At 32.9% G+C, this 19412-nt stretch overlaps 2 protein-coding genes across 2 annotated transcripts; both read left to right on the top strand.

The window, feature by feature from the left end:
- Positions 1-3539: 3539 nt before the first annotated feature.
- On the top strand, positions 3540-6626 carry LOC102620550 (probable WRKY transcription factor 31). The gene is made up of 6 exons (XM_006474971.4): positions 3540-4022; positions 4120-4230; positions 4371-4538; positions 4670-5050; positions 5432-5545; positions 5782-6626. The coding sequence occupies exons 1-6, from the start codon at positions 3744-3746 to the stop codon at positions 6436-6438; spliced, it is 1710 nt and encodes a 569-aa protein (XP_006475034.1). The 5' UTR covers positions 3540-3743; the 3' UTR covers positions 6439-6626.
- A 2974-nt stretch (positions 6627-9600) lies between these two features.
- LOC102620813 (aspartic proteinase A1) lies at positions 9601-15050 on the top strand. Its single transcript, XM_006474972.3, has 14 exons — positions 9601-9768; positions 10446-10829; positions 10942-11002; positions 11538-11632; positions 11738-11850; positions 11965-12133; positions 12225-12264; positions 12361-12425; positions 13065-13178; positions 13280-13344; positions 13529-13685; positions 13818-13937; positions 14586-14674; positions 14783-15050. The coding sequence occupies exons 2-14, from the start codon at positions 10458-10460 to the stop codon at positions 14865-14867; spliced, it is 1545 nt and encodes a 514-aa protein (XP_006475035.1). The 5' UTR covers positions 9601-9768; positions 10446-10457; the 3' UTR covers positions 14868-15050.
- Positions 15051-19412: the final 4362 nt, after the last annotated feature.

Raw genomic sequence — 19412 nt, 5'->3', positions numbered from 1 at the left:
TAAAATTACCGGCAGCATGCGCGCGTCATGCAATCTGACTTTAGCTGCGAGCCACTTTATTATTATTTTTTTTTTTGCCCCAAATTCATTTGATTAAATTTGATAATTTAATTTTACTATGATGGTTCCGTGAGCCACCGGTCAATTGCTTAACCCTAATTAGTCTAACATTAATAATTATTCTTAAACTAGTATTATCGTTTTGTCAGAACACAAAACAGATTGTGTGTGCGACCCTTTCTCTTTTTGGTCAAAGTCTCTTAATTCGACCCTCTCTCTTTTTTTCTTTTTTCTTTTTTCTTTTTATCACTTTCACGTGCATCCACATAAATTAAGGCATTAAATTTGGGGACCTTTTCAGCTTAATTTAATTTAATTAGTTTAATTCTTTTTTATATCCTTTTAATGAAAGACTACCGCTTTTCCACGCTAACTCACCAAATAATCTCTGTTCTCTAATGAACAAATATACGGATTTGCCAAATCTTGACTTTTGTAGTTTTATCAGCAGCGCAACTAAGCATGTCGGGTGTTTGAATTAGCACAAGTAACCCATCAGAATACATGCGTTATAGTTTAGTTTCTGGAATTAATCAAGAACCATTATGCTTTATTTGAGTAAATTAACTAATGACCTAATTAGCGGGGAAGAAAATAAAGTCATTTGTTCACATACATGCTCACACGAAGTCGGTCGCTGAAGATAAAAAGAATTTAATAAAAATAATTGTGATGGATAGATTAATGTCAAAGTGTGATGGAAGGATTGGATTAGAAGTCAATGCGTTATACATATATTTTTTTTTCAGAAATATTTTGTAATTGTAAATTAATTTTTTTTTTCCTTTCAAAATTTTAGAGTGGGTAGAACTTGAATCGTATTCAAGATACTATCATCGCAAGAGATTTTATTAGTTACATCAATTAATATTATTAAATAAGTTAACATAATTCTTTATTGAAACGGGCGGATAAAGTTTTGTAGCATAAAGATCTTACAACTCTAGCTCTGGAATGATCGGTCACGCTAATCAAAAGATTTTAGCATCAGTTAAACCAATTGATATCATTATATAAGTTAATGTAACTCTTTATTAAAACGAATAAAATTTTATGATATAAAAATCACACAACTCTAGCTATGAAATCACGATAATCAGATGCAATCCATGACACTCTTACGACAGCTTTAACTAATTTGATTGAAATTAAACGATGATCACAGCAGATAGTGATCATAGCAGCCGGCACATGCAAATATACATCAACGTTTTTCTTCGATCGATTAAATCTTTGAATCTTGAAGCTTCTTCTTTGAATAACTAGAAAAAAACAAAGAAGAAAAGAAGAAGAAAAGAAAATAAAAGCTCGATACAATCATATATCATCACAACGTATTTATTCAAAGTTAGGGTACAATTGAAGTCTTTCATCGTCCGCCCATCAGACAAAATGATGGCATTAGTTTCAGCTTTGAGTTTTGATTTCAAACGTTATGGCATCAGCATCATCGCTCCAAATCCCAAACGCTAATTGTTTTGACAAGGTGTATAATAAGATAATGTTAACGTGACTGAAAGGTACGTAGATGGGTTCTTTTTGTCTTCTGCATGTAGCTTCGATTGACTTTCTATGCAAGATACTTTCGGTCTATCACTCAATAGATAGATAGACATCAGAACTACGATGCAATGATTTGTAATTACAAAAAATAAAAGTTGAGAATATACGTGTAAAGTATAAATTTTATATAATAATTTTGATAAATATATTACAAATTTTATATTACGCCAGTATGGAATCAAATCATCTTAACTTTTAAACTACAACAACAAATATTTACTTAGACACTTTAGTATTGTAGTTTTTAAATTAACTACAATTGCGCAATCTCAATACCAAATAAGACCAAAAATTCAATAACACTACATAGTACATGTTTTTTTAAAAAACTTTTATTTGTGTAGATTGATGGACCAAAATTAATATTATTGTCATGTCTCACATTTTTCAGAATAAATAATATGGGACGTAGGACGACCATTCAATATGCTGCATAATTCCTTAATTTGTATAAATAGAGTTTATACAAGCGTTATAGGGAGAATGACACCATAGAAATTTTTTCTACTACTTAGTTCTCTCATAAATTTTTTATTCCCAAAATTCATCCCAAATGTTAAAATAATAATAGAAAAAAACACATGTTGTAACGCCAAATATAATTTTTTTTTAATTGATTTACTGGAAATATTTTTGAAAATGTCAAATATCCTCAAGTCTCATGTTTCCTTCAGTTTGCTATTTGCTGGAGCCAGAAGGCTTTTATCCTTACTTCCTTTGGTTCACGAATCAGATTATTTAAAAATTGCATTATATTTATTTATTAATTTTTTTTTTCATTTTATGCAGGTAGACAGTAGTGATCCCAAAACGTCAACGTTCAAACTATGCGGTGGGTCCCGAGTACTAGTCAGATAACAGTGGCCGTCAAAATCATTGACTTTTACTAATTTCCGCTTCATGTGGGATGCACCCAGCCAATCAGGACCGTCCATTGTAGATCCAGTCAAACTCACAGAACTTTCTTCCTCGGTTTTCTTGTCGACACATGTCGGACTTCAAAATTAATTTTATCATGGGTCACTTGAGATTCTTTTGGACGCACAAATGAATAATAAAGTGTTGCTTGCAGCACCATCTCTATAGTTTCCAAGTAATATCTTTGACATTTTCATCTAAAACACGAACTACAATTAACTAAATATTAATCTAATTCAATATTAGTTTTCAATTTCCGAAAATCTTTTTTTTTTTTTTAACATGGCATATGGGTGTGATTGAAAACAAAAATGGTCAATGGATAATTTGAAATGCAAGAAAATTCAAAAGAAATATTGAAATGCATGAATAGTAAATTATGTGTGTGTGTGTGTGTCTTGAAGATATCAATTGTGCTTATCTATATTAGGTTCTATGTTATCAAAATAAACACATTATTAGACATTATCTATAAAAAAAAATTTCTATTTACTTAGTATTATAAATAAAAAAAATTTAAAAATTAAGCTTCTATGTGAATTATTTTTCTTAATTTGACATTTCTCCAATAATATACAACATATGTGTGTGTATTTTATCGAGTCTGGATATTAAGTACATATTTTCGCTCTTAATCAATTTTTTATGTTTATAATCCACAGGCGCATCACACATATACATATGTGTTATAATTTCATTGGATGTACATGTAAAAAAAATAAAATTTCATACTCTTAATGAGAATTACATTATTGTTAAATTCATTCTCTTTATAATAGTTACAATAATTTATTATATAACTACTTTTATTTGTTATTATTTATTTGGCTTTAACCTAAGCCTAAGGACCTTCATATATCTCACCTCCCTTTTGATCCCTTCTCTCTTTTATGACTTTGATACTTAACGGCCATCTGTCTCTTGACGCACCACCTTACCTCACGCTCAAACTCATAAAATCTAAAAACCCTTTTTAAAGTAAGACTAACAAGAAACTTCAATCTCTTTTTTCAATTTTCACATTCATTTTTCGTCTTGGACCAAACCCTTTTTATTGCCGAGTCCTTTGCTTATTCAGACTCCACACTCTCAAGCTTCTCTTTCACTCTCTCTTGTCCCTATTCCTTTTCTTTTCTTTTCTTTTTCTTTTCTTTTCTTTTCCTCTCTTGTCTCAATTTCATCATATATTCATATCTATATATATGGACAATTCAGTGGGACTCCTCTTTGATACAGCTGCTGCTGCTATATGTAAGCGCGACATCATCATGGCCAAAGATAATGATCTGATCAACGGTGAAGATCATCGTGATGAGAAACGAGTGGTCAATGAGATGAACTTCTTTGCTCATGATGATAGTCAGCACCATCATCTTAAAGCTTCCGATGATCGTCAAGAAACGTTTAGAGTTGATCGTGTCAAGACAGAGAGCTCATCAGCTTTTGATGAACATGAAGAAAGAATCAAACTCGATATTAATGTAAGCTTAAATATTATTGCATGGTATTTGATTTAAATGATTTTGGAATATTTCTTGTTAATTTTTTATCATTTATCATTTTTTTTTCATGCTGCAGACTGGTTTAAATCTTTCAACTGCTAATACAACCAATGAAAGATCCAGAAATGTCGATACTGGAATATCATCAAGGAATATCGAGCACAAGAAACATGATAAAAAAATTAAGGTAATTAAGTGATCAAGGCTATGAATATTAATTAATTTCTCTAGCTTAATTAGATTTGTAATTAATTAATATAACTTTTGATATGTATATGTATGTTCATGTATATAAAAAATTAAAGAATATAATTCCTCCTGTTACAGTTGGCAGTTCTCCGGGCTGACCTGAACAAAATGAGTGTCGAAAATCAACGTTTAAGATCCCTGCTTAATCAAGTTAACAATGACTATCGTGCATTGCAATTGCATCTCTGTGCACTTACTCAGCTCGAACCGACTGGAAAATTAGCTGGAAGCACAGCAGGCCGTGAGGTAATTAATTAATTTATTATTGGGTGTAATTACACCACATAATAAGGTCACAATTAATTTCATATTTATTTACGTTTATTCATATATTTCAAGCTATAGACACAATATTTATGTGGGGCTTTCAATTCTAGATGATAAATGACGAAAACGTTGGTGTTGCACGACAATTTATGGATCTGGGTCAAGCTGGAAAAGACGATCATAAAGTTTCGTTATGTAATTCTTCGGAGGATACAACAAGATTTAGGGAATTTAAGATTGTTGAGTCGATGGAAGCACGAAGTGATGATGAAATTGTTGCATTGGATGATCATCAAATGGGTAAGAGGAACATCAGTGACAGAACTGAAAGAGAAGTAACCCCAGATGATGGTCAACGAGCTAAAAAAGTTGCAAGGTTTAATAATAATAATTCATCAAGAGATGTTGAACAAGCTGCTTCACAGTCACAGACCACGTCCTTGATCAGAAGAGCTCGTGTCTCAGTTCGTGCTCGATCAGAAGCATCCATGGTATGAATAAAACTGAGCAATCTTCAATTCATACAATTATTTCTTGCCATTGGCGCAGAAGTTTAGTAATATGTAGCCAGATATAATAACAAAAAGAGATTCAAAAATGGTGAGCGTATATAACAACTTTGAGATGGCAATGTAGTAGCCAGCTGCGCCTGATATTTTTGAAGTACAAGCTAAGAAGTTTAGTCAAAAGAGAGGTGTAAAACTAACTCATTAATTATAGATGCCATAATTCTGCCGCAGTATTATTAATCACTTAATTATAATTATTAATTTTTTTCTTGCCTAGGAGTACTTTTTAATTGTCTCTATAATCATTGTTCATGAAAAATTTTAAATCTTTATATAAATCTTTGTTAATTTGTTAATTTACAGATCTCTGATGGATGTCAATGGAGAAAGTATGGACAAAAAATGGCTAAAGGAAACCCTTGCCCTCGAGCTTATTATCGCTGCACCATGGCTTCTGGTTGTCCCGTCCGCAAACAAGTAATTATACTAATTCTTCTCTTTTTCTGCTTCTTTAAGTAAGAGTCCTTTTCTTTTTTCCAAATATTCACATAATTTAGTTAAATTTGGGACCAATATTTATCAGCATTCGGAGTTGATAGGAAAACTTTTTTTTTTTTTTTATCAAATCAATCAGTCTTTGTGCTTAAGAATTGTTACCTTGGAAAGAGAGTATTTTGTCCTTTGTTAATTAAATAAGTTTTATTTTTAATCAGGTACAAAGATGCTCGCAAGACCGAACAATACTTATGACTACTTACGAAGGCAATCACAACCATCCGCTGCCTCCGGCGGCCATGTCAATGGCATCAACCACATCAGCTGCTGCGTCGATGCTGCTTTCGGGATCAATGCCAAGTGCAGATGGCCTAATCATGAGCCCAAATTTATTAGCCAAAAATAATGTACTACCCTTCTCACCAAGCTCGGCATCACTTTCTGCTTCTGCACCGTTTCCTACTGTTACATTAGACCTCACTCACAGTCCAAATCCTTTACAATTTCAAAGGCCACTGGGGCAATTCCATTTCACTTCTCCAAATAACTTGCCACACAATTTTGTGCCCATGTCACACGGTCTTGGTCCGGCTCTTATTGATAATAATTATCAATCAAATTTCTTAGGGCTGCTGAGCTCTCTGGGATTGGAGCATCCATATGATTCGGCTCAAAATCGGATCCAAGCAGCCTCGCTGATCAGTGACAACATCAGTGCAGCAACGGCCGCCATTACGTCGGATCCAGGCTTCACTGCAGCTCTAGTATCAGCCATCGCCTCCATTATAGGCAATAATGATCACCAAAACCACAATGGTAACAACAACAGCCCTAGTACTGCTAGAAACACCAGCGAGAAGATCGAACAGTCTTGAGCAACCGGCTGTAGAGATAGTGCCAAAATCTTTAGAAAAAGCTCTCAAACGGGAACATAGGCAGTATGTTTCATTACAAACAAGTTTATTTTTGTTTCTGTTTGTTGTATGTACATTAAAAAGTTGGATCTTTTATAACAGTTGATTACGAAATCGAAGAAGTTATGCAAGAAGCTGTGATTAATATTTGTCGTTCACTCGTTCTTACTGTCTCAAGGTGTCATTGATTAGCATCGTCTGTCTAGTCCATGATGAATCACATTGAGCATATTAGCTAACAAATATGCATGCATTTACTGAATTTCATTTTGATTTGAGTTTGATCGTAACTAGCTACTCATTTTTTGCAATAAAATGAGGGTATTTTTCCATAAGTAGTCTCACACTAACTTACCACGTGACAAGAATAATACAAAAATATCGACCTGAATGTGATGGGGGTGTTGAGCAGATTATTCCACATTGGCTCAATATTGATGAGGTGTTAAGGAAGTTAACTATTATATAAACCTAAGGTAACTCTCGATTCTTGAGCTAACTTTTGAGTATGAATTAGAATCATAAACTTATATACTAATCACTAATAACTAATTCCATTTTTTTTTAAGAATGAAAGCAGACTTAATATAAGAGTTATATATATATGTTAATACTAGATAAAGTAAAGTTTTGTTCTAGACCTAACCGTAACTTATGCCCATAGCTAGCTAGTTTGTGTTCCGTTTATAGAAACTCTAAGGCTGCATTCATTATTATGAATAATTTCGCATATATAACCCTCCTTCAAAGGACATTAATGGTTCTTTAATTAATTAGAAAAGTTAAGAGAATTGAGGTGAGAATGTCAGATAATTCACCCTTGCAGTTGCTCACACTTCCGGCGAAATTTGCTATTGCTAGGCTAGAGGTATTGGCCTTTTGTGCTATGACTGAAGTTAAAAGTTGCCCATCATAAGTTGATCATATTTAGCCTATTGTGCAAGTGCGATCTAGCCAAGCTATGAATATTGCATACATTCCTTCTTTAGCTTTATTGTTTGAGCTAATTTCTATACTATTCCGAGCAATTAAATATCATCAACAACTAACAAGAATGGTTTAAGAGTTGACTCGTAGCCAGCATACGCACGTTTCTTCTTGGTGTGGGTCAGGAGTTGTGACTTGTGAGGCTAGCTTACCCGAAATTTGATATAAGCCCTATTCACATTTCACACGGAGACAGCATAAAGTCTTTTCAAGTCCTTTTAGATTTGCTTACAGGGGGCGATGGGCAAATCCCAAACTAATTTTTTTAGTCGCCAGATAAATAAAATTATTTAAAAACTACTCAGTTTAATTTTGAGGATAATAAAATAGTGATAATTCTTAATTTCTTGAGTAACTACAATAATTTTTAAATTGATGTTGAAATTACATCCCCTCTAAACTTGAAATTGCTTGCACTACTTGTGTTTCAAAAATATGTTAAAAAAAATTGATTAACTGTGAAAGAAATGGATATAGTAAAGCCTCTAAAAATTAATAGCATTGAGACTATATAAAATCTATTAATTAAAATAGGTATTAAATTAATTGATAGATTAATAATTTATTAATTAATAGAGTGTATTTACAATTAAATAAGCATTCATAAGTATAGTAAAATCTCTCTATAGTAACATTGTTGGGATCAAACTAACTATGAGGAGGTTATAACTTAATATAGGTGTAATTATAAAAATTAATACTTTCATTTAATGATCCTCAATACAAGTAATATAGAGGTAAAATATCCACTATACTAATAATTAATGAAAAGAATATGTCACATTCAATGTGTAGAAATTGATAAATAAGATAGATGTAGTTTAAAAAAATTAGTATGTAGTTTTATGTAAAGTCATCTTAAAAATCTAAATGTTTATTTTTTTAATGTTTTTTCTCAATAAAAATTTTATAAATACTAGACATTGCACAAATCATTATCCCAAACAACTTAAAGAAATATCTTATTTTATCTTAAATCTTTAATGTAACACAACATATATTTTTTAGAATTTACAAATAATTATTACTATGTGAAGGCAAGTTCCTTAAGATGAGATGTTGAATAATTATAATTTATAATAACGCGGAGTTTATTCTTATTTATAATTGGTACAAATTGAGACCATAATTGTTTATGAATATATAGAGATTATTCCTAAATAAAGTATCACTATAGAGAGATTTTATCATATAGTCAGTTAAAAATTCATATATATTTTACCAATCTAATCAATCAATAAGAATTAACTCACTAAACATACATTAAATTAACCAAAAATAAATTCAAAATTATTGCAATTTGAGAATCCAACCTTATAACTTCGAAATTCAACAAAAAATAGAGATAAGATCCAACTACGTTTAAATTTCAAGAAAAAAGTAATAATAAAATTGTATTTTATTTAATAAAATATCATAACAACTATATTTATAATTTTAATAAATTATGAATTTATAATATAAAGAGGACCATAGGGTTATATAAAAATTTCCTCAAATTTTTGTTGTCTTATTAATTTATTGAAATTATTAATTTAGTCTATTAGACCAAATCAAGGCCATAAAAGAAGTAATTATATATAATAGGAATTATTAATTTATCAAGTGTTAATTTATTGAAATTATATGGTATATTAATTACTAATTAATTATAATAAAATAAACTAAGGAGGTAATAATATTGGCATCTCGATTTTGAGTTTTACAAAAATAAACCAGGACACTCAATTTGCGAATGTTTTTAAATAAATGATTATTTGAAAATTTACCACAATTTTGGAAACACTTGATTTTTTTTTTTTTTTTTAATGATATGGAAAGACGGGACTAATCCTTCAATGAACTGATTTTGGGGGCATACTGCTGAAATTATCCTTCTTATTAATGGATTGCCACGGAGATTCGATGGTGGGGCCGCATATAAAAAGTTATAATACGTCATTACTTGTCGTTTTCTCCAAACATTAGGGATCCCCATGTGATTATCCCAATTTAAAATGTAGGGTCAAGCTAATCGGACAATCACAGCTACTGCAACAACATCAAGCGCGATAGTCTCCGAACCAGGAAATCGAAAACTCCACAAAATTTTCGAAGTGCAAAGCTCAAACCCTTAACCGCTAAGAAAAGAATATCTCATCAAAGACACGTGTCCGCTCCTCGTTTTCCTAAGTACCCCATAAATTAATTAATTCTTAAACAACCGAACAATAGAGAATTTTAAATTTCTATTTAAAATATCTAACATCCTTTCGATTATCTCTGCTCACAAGCATTTTTCTGTATCGATCATCGAAAGAGACTGTGAGTAACTTTAACTCCATAACGGAACTTGCTCTCTTTAATTTCTGATTACGATCTTAATTTTAATTATTATTTTGTTGATGTGATTAATGTCCATTTCCAGTTTGACTTTCTCTATGTTGTGTTATGTTCTGTACTGTTTGGTTGCTGAGAAAATAAGACGATAGGTGGTGAGTAGCTGAGAAAACTGAGTACTGTATCTATTGACTATGTATTGTCCGTTTTGACCTTAGGGTATGATTATTGAGTGTGTATTGAGCGAATAATTTGTAATATTGTTTGACCTTATGTATCAACTAGATATTTTAGCTTATTTACAAAAATATTTCAGCTTAGCAAATGTAATTCTAGATATTGGTTTGTTTAACATCTATTTGAAAATGATATTCTTCAAATTAGTTGCAAGAGTTCCTCATTACTTTTGGTGGTTATCATTATGTATGATAAATATCAATTGTTTTGACATGGAATTGGCATTTATTGATGTAGAAATGATCAAATGTGTGTAATGTGTATGTTTCCATCAACTTGGTTGTTGTCTACTTCTGAAACATATTTAAGAAATCAGCTGGTATCATGGGACATATATAAAAAGTATTTAGTTTGCAGTAGATAGTGCCTTTTTCTTTTTTAATCACGTTCATCTTAATTTAACTCTATTTTATAAAAATTTGCAGTTACTTGTCAACATGGGAATGGTATTCAAATCTATTACAGCCGGTTTCTTCCTTTGTTTGCTTCTGTTTCCTGTGGTGTTCTCGACACCAAACGGTGGGTTATACAGAATCGGACTTAAAAAGAGGAAGTTTGACCTGAACAACAGAGTGGCTGCCCGCCTTGACTCCAAGGAAGGAGAGTCATTCAGAACTTCTATCAGAAAATATTCTCTTCGTGGAAACTTAGGAGAGTCAGGGGATGCTGATATTGTTGCGCTGAAGAACTACATGGATGCTCAGTACTTTGGTGAGATTGGTATTGGCACACCCCCGCAAAATTTCACTGTGATATTTGACACTGGTAGTTCAAATTTGTGGGTGCCCTCTTCTAAGTGTTATTTCTCGGTTAGTTCTATGCTTGTCTCCATATTCCTGTTTTCAATTGCCTTTATACTTTGCAAATGCATATATCTCTATTATGGTATTTGAGAGTGAAATGATTTTGCATCTGCTGCAGATTGCATGCTATTTCCATTCCAAGTACAGGTCAGGCCGCTCAAGTACCTACAAGAAGAATGGTTTGCTCCTGCTTCTTACTCATTTTGATGTTATCAAAAAAAAAATTTCTCTAGATTAGTTTGTAGTCATTTAAGTTTATGTTGAACTTTACTGCATTGTTGCAGTTATATAAAATTTCTTTTGTTAATTGTGTCATTAAACTGCTGATAGTATGCTTCTTAGTCATGATTTCTTTGTAAATGGGCTATGCATGATATGCCCTATGATGACGGTCTATTTCTTCTTAACTTTGCTTCATCTTGTATGATGGATTTACACAGAAGGAATTCTGTAACTTGATTTGCTTTTCTTTGGAAATTTGTGCACAGATGCATGATCTCATGTACCAATTATAGATGACTGTACCTAGATCTTCCCATTAAACACTTTAATGTATGCACAATATAGCGGAATTTGAATGGGCATTTTTTTATGTACATGAGATCATGAATTATTGCCTTATATGAGAGCAGTGCAATAATACTTTGATTAGAGGAGTTCAATCTGTAGATGACATTATCACAGAAAGCTTATTATGTTTCGATCCTTCAACAGGTAAATCGGCTGATATCCATTATGGAACTGGAGCTATTTCTGGTTTTTTTAGTGAAGACCATGTCAAAATCGGTGATCTTGTGGTCAAAGATCAGGTAGCTTTAAGGTCTTGGTCTTTTGTTACTTCTAATTGCTATTGTATTGATTAATACCAATTTTTTCAAATTCTAGTTTGTACTGATATTTGCAGTATGATTTAGGAATTTATTGAGGCAACTAGGGAGCCCAGCCTCACTTTCTTGCTGGCCAAGTTTGATGGCATACTTGGACTTGGCTTCCAAGAGATTTCTGTTGGAAAGGCTGTGCCCGTGTGGTATGTTGCTGTGCCTTTACTCTCTTATGTGATGTTTTAGATTTTATGTTACTTTTGTTATTAGTCAATACTGTAGGGTTTCTATTTTGGGATTCAAACTTGGAACTGCTTCAGGTACAATATGGTAAATCAAGGCCTTGTCAATGAACCAGTTTTCTCCTTTTGGTTTAACCGAAATGCTGATGAGGAAGAAGGAGGTGAAATTGTTTTTGGTGGGATGGACCCTGACCATTACAAGGGTGAGCACACATATGTTCCTGTCACACAGAAAGGATATTGGCAGGTTGGTGGTCTGAACTTCTCTATGCATAAATGTTTGGTGAATTGGCTTATTGAAGTTCTCTAAATATGCCTGATGCCTCTTCTATTTGCAGTTTGATATGGGTGATGTCATGATTGATGGCCAAACAACAGGTAACATAAATAATTGGAGATTTTGGTTTAAGGAGTCGCGGTCCCTAGTCTTTGTCATTAATTGATTTACACCCTGATTTACCATATCTCTTTCAGGATTTTGCGCTGGCGGCTGTGCCGCAATTGCTGATTCAGGAACCTCTTTGTTGGCTGGCCCTACGGTGTGTATTAATATGTTTTTGTTCTAGTTTGTAGTTAATTTTGTCTGCAAATCTCTGCCTTTCTGGAGATGTATTTTGTGTTTAGAATGACTTAGATGGTGCAGAGTGACTGTAGTAGGCTTGTCTAGTTTGACCCCAACACTTGGTTTTTCTTTTTTCTGTTTGTGTGCATAGATATGTCCTTTTCTTTTATCCAAATTAGTTTTTTAATTTGTGTACATTATCTATAATGAAATATGCACGAGTCATGGCCTATGCTGAGAAAATCAACACTCTCGATTTCTGATACTTCTTTCAGAAGCCATATTGGGAACATCTTTCCTGACTTTTTATCGTAGAACTTCAAAGTCATTGAATATGTTATTTTAGGTTGATGGTTTTCATTATCTGCCATCTCATAGCGGCAAAATGTAGAGCTCTTTGTGTTTAGTTAGATGCATACGTATTCGTGATCTTTTTTTTTTTGTCACAATGACTGCATTTATTAGTGTTCATACTGGCAATATCATGACATGAGCCCTGTGACACAGTCTTTGTGGCATTGTACTGTTGATGCTTTACTATGTCATCTGCATTGATTTATGCATGCTTTGTTACTGCTGTCGCATGGCTGGTTGATTTATTATATATCTGTTGCAGACCATCATAACTCAAGTCAACCATGCCATTGGAGCCACTGGAATTGTCAGTCAAGAATGCAAGGCTGTAGTTTCACAATATGGAGAGGAGATCATCAATATGCTTTTAGCTAAGGTATCTGCTAAGTTGTCTCTGCGCCACTATAAGAAATGGTTGATTATATAAGCTAGTACTTGCTTGTTTGGTTTTCTGATTATCATTCTTATGTTTGCCAGGATGAACCTCAAAAAATTTGCTCACAGATTGGTTTGTGCACATTTGATGGGTCTCGAGGTGTGAGGTAATACTCAGACCAGTTTCTTGTTATTGTACATATTAAACGGAATATAGCTCTTGCTACATGCTCAGACAATCATGTTACTTTATATATAAACATCCAAATACTGACACATACACATTTGATTAGTATCTGCTAGACTGCTATTCACCCCATAATTTTTCTTTTTGGGAATTGCTGTGATCAGTATGGGCATTGAGAGTGTCGTTCCTGAGAATAATCATAGAGCATCTGGTGGTTTCCATGATGCAATGTGCTCTACTTGTGAGATGGCAGTTGTGTGGATGCAGAACCAGCTCAAGCAGAACCAAACACAAGAGCGCATTCTTAACTATGTCAATGAGGTCAAGTATCACATTTCTATCCATTATATTTGCATACTTAACCATATCAATGAGCTGAAGTGCCTCATTTCTATCCATTATACTTTGGTATGATTCAATTTGTGCTAGCTCTAACTTTCATTGTTAATCCAGCTCTGTGATCGGTTGCCTAGTCCTATGGGAGAATCGGCTGTTGACTGTAGCAGATTGTCTTCCTTGCCTATTGTTTCCTTTACGATTGGTGGAAAGATATTTGACCTTACTCCTGATCAGGTATGATAATGTGTTTTGGATATTCTTATGGCATTTCTTTCTGTATTCTTCTGTTCCAAGGTTTGGATGCATCCTTTACAGCTACGTTGAGATGCTTTGTTGTTACTTTTGTTTGTGTGGGTATTGAATTTAATTTAACACTTCCAGCAGTGGCATTTATGCTATGGATCAAGACATTAAGACCCCAGAAAGGGTAAAATAATGGTCAATATTTCAACCAATAGTCTGGCTAACTATAAAAGAGAGATTAACTAGCTTGACTTTACGCGACATTTGGACCAAGCATATAAAAAATGGTGATCTTGTCGATGTTGCGTGATTTTTTTTTCTTTTGTTGTGGGGGGGGGGGGGTTGTTTGGGAGAAATGTGGCAGTGGAATCTAGAGTTATGGCCCAATCTTTTTTTCATACAACTTGATCATATTGAGAAATGCTGTGAAATATATTTGTAAAAAGAAGTCAAAAAACTTGATTGTTGTCTTTGATTGTGTGGGTTGATAATCCACTGATTAGCATGCGTTGTTGCTGTCATTACCACCCATCCACTTGAGATAGTAATACTGCATTTTGGGCATATTATCTTGTAAATGTTGCGTGTTTAGTATTAGTCTCACTGCTCTCTCATTATGTGCTGGTTGATGGCAAACAGTACATCCTCAAAGTGGGCGAGGGAGATGCAGCTCAATGTATAAGTGGATTCTCAGCTCTAGATGTTGCCCCACCACGTGGACCTCTCTGGTATGTCTATTCTTGTTAACATTTTTACCTGAATGTTGGTTACGAATTACCTTGTACCACTGATTTTGTGTTGTTACTGAGATGCAAATTCATGTGATTGCAATGCAGGATCTTGGGGGATGTTTTTATGGGTCCCTACCACACAGTCTTTGACTACAGCAACATGAGAGTGGGATTTGCTGAAGCCGCGTAAATAAGTTTGTTTTAAATTATGCTCAGTGAACCGTACCTCGTGGAATTTCAGTTGTTTCTTTAAGATGTTGAAACTAAACCTTAAATAACTGTTCTATGTAAATGCTCTGATGTATGACAGCTGTTGAGAAGCCCAAGACGTTGGACTTTGTTTATAAATCCGTGCCTGGACTCTTATTGGGTTTGTGCTCTTGGTTGCAGAAGTATTGGATTCATAGTTGGGTCGAGGAGCTGTGATGTATTATTATTATTATGAAATATTTCATTAGGTAAATCTAGAATCCTGGGAATCACTAAAATGGTAGAAAGCTTTTAGAATTGAAGCCAAAGAAGCAGCACAATAGAGATTATATTACGTCAGATCGATAAACGGTAATTACGTCATCTATGACGCTTTTTAAGGATTTGATTTCTAATTTTAACTATATATACATATACACACGCACATGTCTATGTGTGAACATTTAGGGGTACCTCTTCTTTCTTTTTTTTGGTTCCTAGAAAAAATGATACTTTTATCTGTCGTGACCTTTGACTTTTGGAAAACGAAGTGAGAACATTATGTAACACAGAAATTGCTTGACCGAAAGTTATGCTTCTGCTTCCCGTAACAAAATCATTTTGAATTTTCCTTTTTTTTAACCCCCCTGTTTTGGTCAGCGCCGTTGATTACAATAATTGCTTTACTAGAATTTGAAGGTTTTGGGTAGCTTTTAGGATTAAGTGAATGTACAGGAAGCAGCTTCATAAAACAAACAGTTAAGTCGTTGACTCCACCGTACCCGATATCTTATCGTTGAAATCTTTTTGCTTTGGAAACGCTTCTTGAAATAAAGCACCTCAAAAGAAGGCATTCTTAAAGCTGAGAAATGTAAAATGATGTCCAAACAGGGCTGCTTATGTAATTAGGAAGTCTGAGGAGAACGAGGAAAACTTGGAACAGGGAGATTCTCTTAATCTCTTTTGCCCAGGCTCAGGAGAAAACCGAAAGAACCAAACAAGATAATGATTCACCTGAGGGTGTTGCGTTGTATGGCTGGAAAGTTTTGGATCAAAAGTGCTTGTCCAATAGCAGCTTCTGCTAAGAGTAACGGCACCGACCCGCTCAAAGTGGTCTTAGAAGTGTGTGATTTGTGATCGAAACGACCCCACAAAATTTCAAACCAAACCCGGCTTTCATCATTGGATTACGCGAAGTTCAATCACCAGGATTTCAACCACTAATCCCGCATTACCGCCAGTCGTTTCAAGTTTAAACTGACTTTTAAATTTTGGCTTTGGTCTGATTAATTATTACTTTCGAATTCCAATAGTTACGAGTCTGCTCGGGGCCATGGACCTTTTTGTGCTGACCACGTGAATGCTACGCGTTTTCTTCTGGTATTTGAATTTTCTAATGATATATTATTCTACAAAATTCTAATTTCACACTGAAATTAGGTGACGGTGTCACTAAATTTTCACGAGTGCCATGATAGCTGTAACTCCCATGCCCTAACCTAGAACATTGTATTTGTTCATATTCTGGTTTTTTTTTTTTAATATTTAAACTGTTTATCCCGTTCTTGAAATCTAATAATAAGCGAAGGCAAGAGATACGAACTTTTAGAAGAGAAAATTTCTGATTAATAATGCAATCTTTTTTTTTTTTTTGGAGTTATTTACACTCTAAAAATTACTCAAAATACTCTTATTTCAATAAAATTATTTTATTACAAAAATACCCATGTTGTTATTAACTATTAAAGACAATTTGTTATTAGCAAGTATAATATAATTACTAAATCACACTCATTCAAAAAAGAAATTAAAGTTATTGTACAGAAAAATAAAATCGACAATCATCATCCACTAAGTTCAGCAAAACCCAATGAAAATTCGCCATAAAATGTGAGTCTTAACAGGATTAAGTCAATGTATCATGAGTCATAGCCATTAAAAATGACTACAGACCACACACATTTATTAAGTTAGAAAATTCTTTTAAACGAAAATGTATGCTGACCAAGTTGATAGAGAAAAGCATTCATCCATGATCCATTTATCTTTCATTCTTCTAAGTTGTAGTCATGGCGTGAATTAAATGAGTGAAATATTCGTTAATAATACCTGCAGAAATAATTTTAAAAGAAAACCAGCAGAAATTATAATCTCACTCCTCTACAAGATCTTAAATGCATTATTTTGAGTACTTTGTTATATTTTGTTTTTCTAAGATGAGTTGAGTATTTTTATAACTGCGCAGAGTAAATAAAGATAATTAATTTAAATAGTTTAAGTAAGGACTCTTTTGCTATTTGAAAGGGTGTACAAAATAAAATTTAATTTTTTTAAGATTTAATAAATTAGTATTCAAAGTAATAGAGTGTTGAAAGAAATTTTTAGCGTGCGAATAGTCCTAATTTTTTTTTTAAAAAATCCGCTTATATACATAAAGAACCTAAATAAAATATTCCAAATTGTTAAAATAAAGAAACCTAATTTACTTTTACAAATTAAAATAGTTCTGGTCAAAATGAAAAGAAAGAAAGAAAAATGAAAAAAAAAACAGCTATACTCAAGAAGTTTTCCTAAATATAGAAAACGACCTAACACCTTTTTTAGGCCTGAAACGATGAAATTGTGTTAGATTACAAGACCATATAAAAAAAAATGTTTGTTTTAAAACATGAATTTATATATAATACTAAGAAATTTATTACCAGAAATAAATATTTTATGACGAATGTAACATGCATCTAATACACGATCGTTATTAATAAACAGGGTCATGCTATCTTATGCTATATGTAACATATAGTAACTCTTAAGTTATCACTTAAATTTTTTTTTTTAAAAAAATTATAACATATAAAACAATTAAATTGTCATGGGTGACAACTTAAAAGATTTGCTGTATGACATAGGCCAGCCTTAATAACCAATGAATATTGTACGAGTTATACAATTACTTTTCATACAAGTAAGTCGGTGTTCCAGCTAACTTGCTTTGTAACATAAGCAAACGAATAGATCGAAGTTCATGCATGCACTGTGCTGTATATATTATATATAGAGTACATACAAAAGCCTGCAAATCTAGCAAAGCTAATGATTTGAAATTTTGTTTAAAAATTTAGAAACTTGGACAAAAAGCTAACAGCTTGCATTCGCTCAAAATTAAAAAAAGAAAAAGGGCGACAGCGCCCGTTGATTGGTTCACATTGTGATTGTGTTCGATTGCCGCCGCAAAAACCATCCTCAAAATCCAATAACAAAGCAAGAAAGCAATAGCAATTGGCACATTCATTCCTCCACCGCTAATAACGCAATCCTGGCACGTGCCCACGTGTCGTCATGTGGCTGGCCTTTTTTTTAAATGCCCGGGTAATCCGTCTCGCCGCCCACAGGCGGCCTAGGCTGCTTTGGCTCTCTCCTTTTGCCACGGGTCTCACTCGAACCGCATGCGTATAATATAACACCGAAGCCACCAACTTTACAGAGAAAAAAACCGAAGTATATAGAAAAAGGAAAAATACTACACGGTGCCTTTTTTCTCTTGTGGAGATGATATTTTATTAATTTAATAAATTGGTTTTAGCGAGCAATGTTATTTGCATAGAACAAGCACAGAATAACACAAACAGAGGGGACAAAAAAAAAAAAAAAAAAAATTAGCAATGCTTTTTCTTTTAATACTTATATTTTTTTACATTGATATTACAATCAGACTACAATTAGGATAAGTTTAAAAATAATACTACCTAAATTTTAACCGTCATTAATATTGAAAGGATGTTTATGTTATTTTTATTAATATTTAAGTGACGTCCACTCTAGTCACAATTTGTAAGGGATAAGTTTATCTAACATTCGAGGGACGTCTATGTCACCTTCACTAATATTCAAAAGGCGTCTATATTTACTTCACTCGCATCCTCCACTCGACTATATCATAATTAAGGAAGGAATGTAATCCTCATAATATTTTTACGGGGGCTCAAGCACTTGTTTTCACACATGTGTGAGATCATGTGCTCTCTATTTGAGTAGTGCTATATATTTGGACTGCTTTGTGCTCGTTCTTTGCCCAATTTATGTGCAAATAACATCTCTTAATAATTACTTATAAATTTGGATGATAGAATTATTAAAAGAAGAAAATTTATTCAACTCTTAATGCTAAGAGTTGTAGTTTTATTTTATTAGCTTTAATTTGTTCAATTGGTACAATCTGTTGATGACGTAAAAAATTATGCATTCAAACTATTTTATAATTAATTTGTTGATTCTTTATCGTAATATATTAAAATTAAAGTCAGAAAATCATATATTTGTGTTTCCATTTTACATTCCCTGTATTAGTCAAGAATGACTTAAATATTAATTTTTAAATTTACAAAGTTTGAATATATAATTTATGGTCGAGTCAACTTTGTACGTACATTTGTACTCATAGCAAGAAACTACCAACTTTACACAAAATATTAGGTGGAAAAAAAAATCTTATTATGATTATTAACAATTCTTTGGTATTAAGATATTCAAATCCACGCAAGAAAGTCAC

The sequence above is a fragment of the Citrus sinensis genome, chromosome 9 (genome assembly GCF_022201045.2).
Source record: "Citrus sinensis cultivar Valencia sweet orange chromosome 9, DVS_A1.0, whole genome shotgun sequence".
In the NCBI taxonomy this organism is placed as follows: Eukaryota; Viridiplantae; Streptophyta; class Magnoliopsida; order Sapindales; family Rutaceae; genus Citrus; species Citrus sinensis.
Note: the sequence above shows the minus strand (reverse complement) of the source record. Positions and strands in the feature narration are given on the sequence as shown.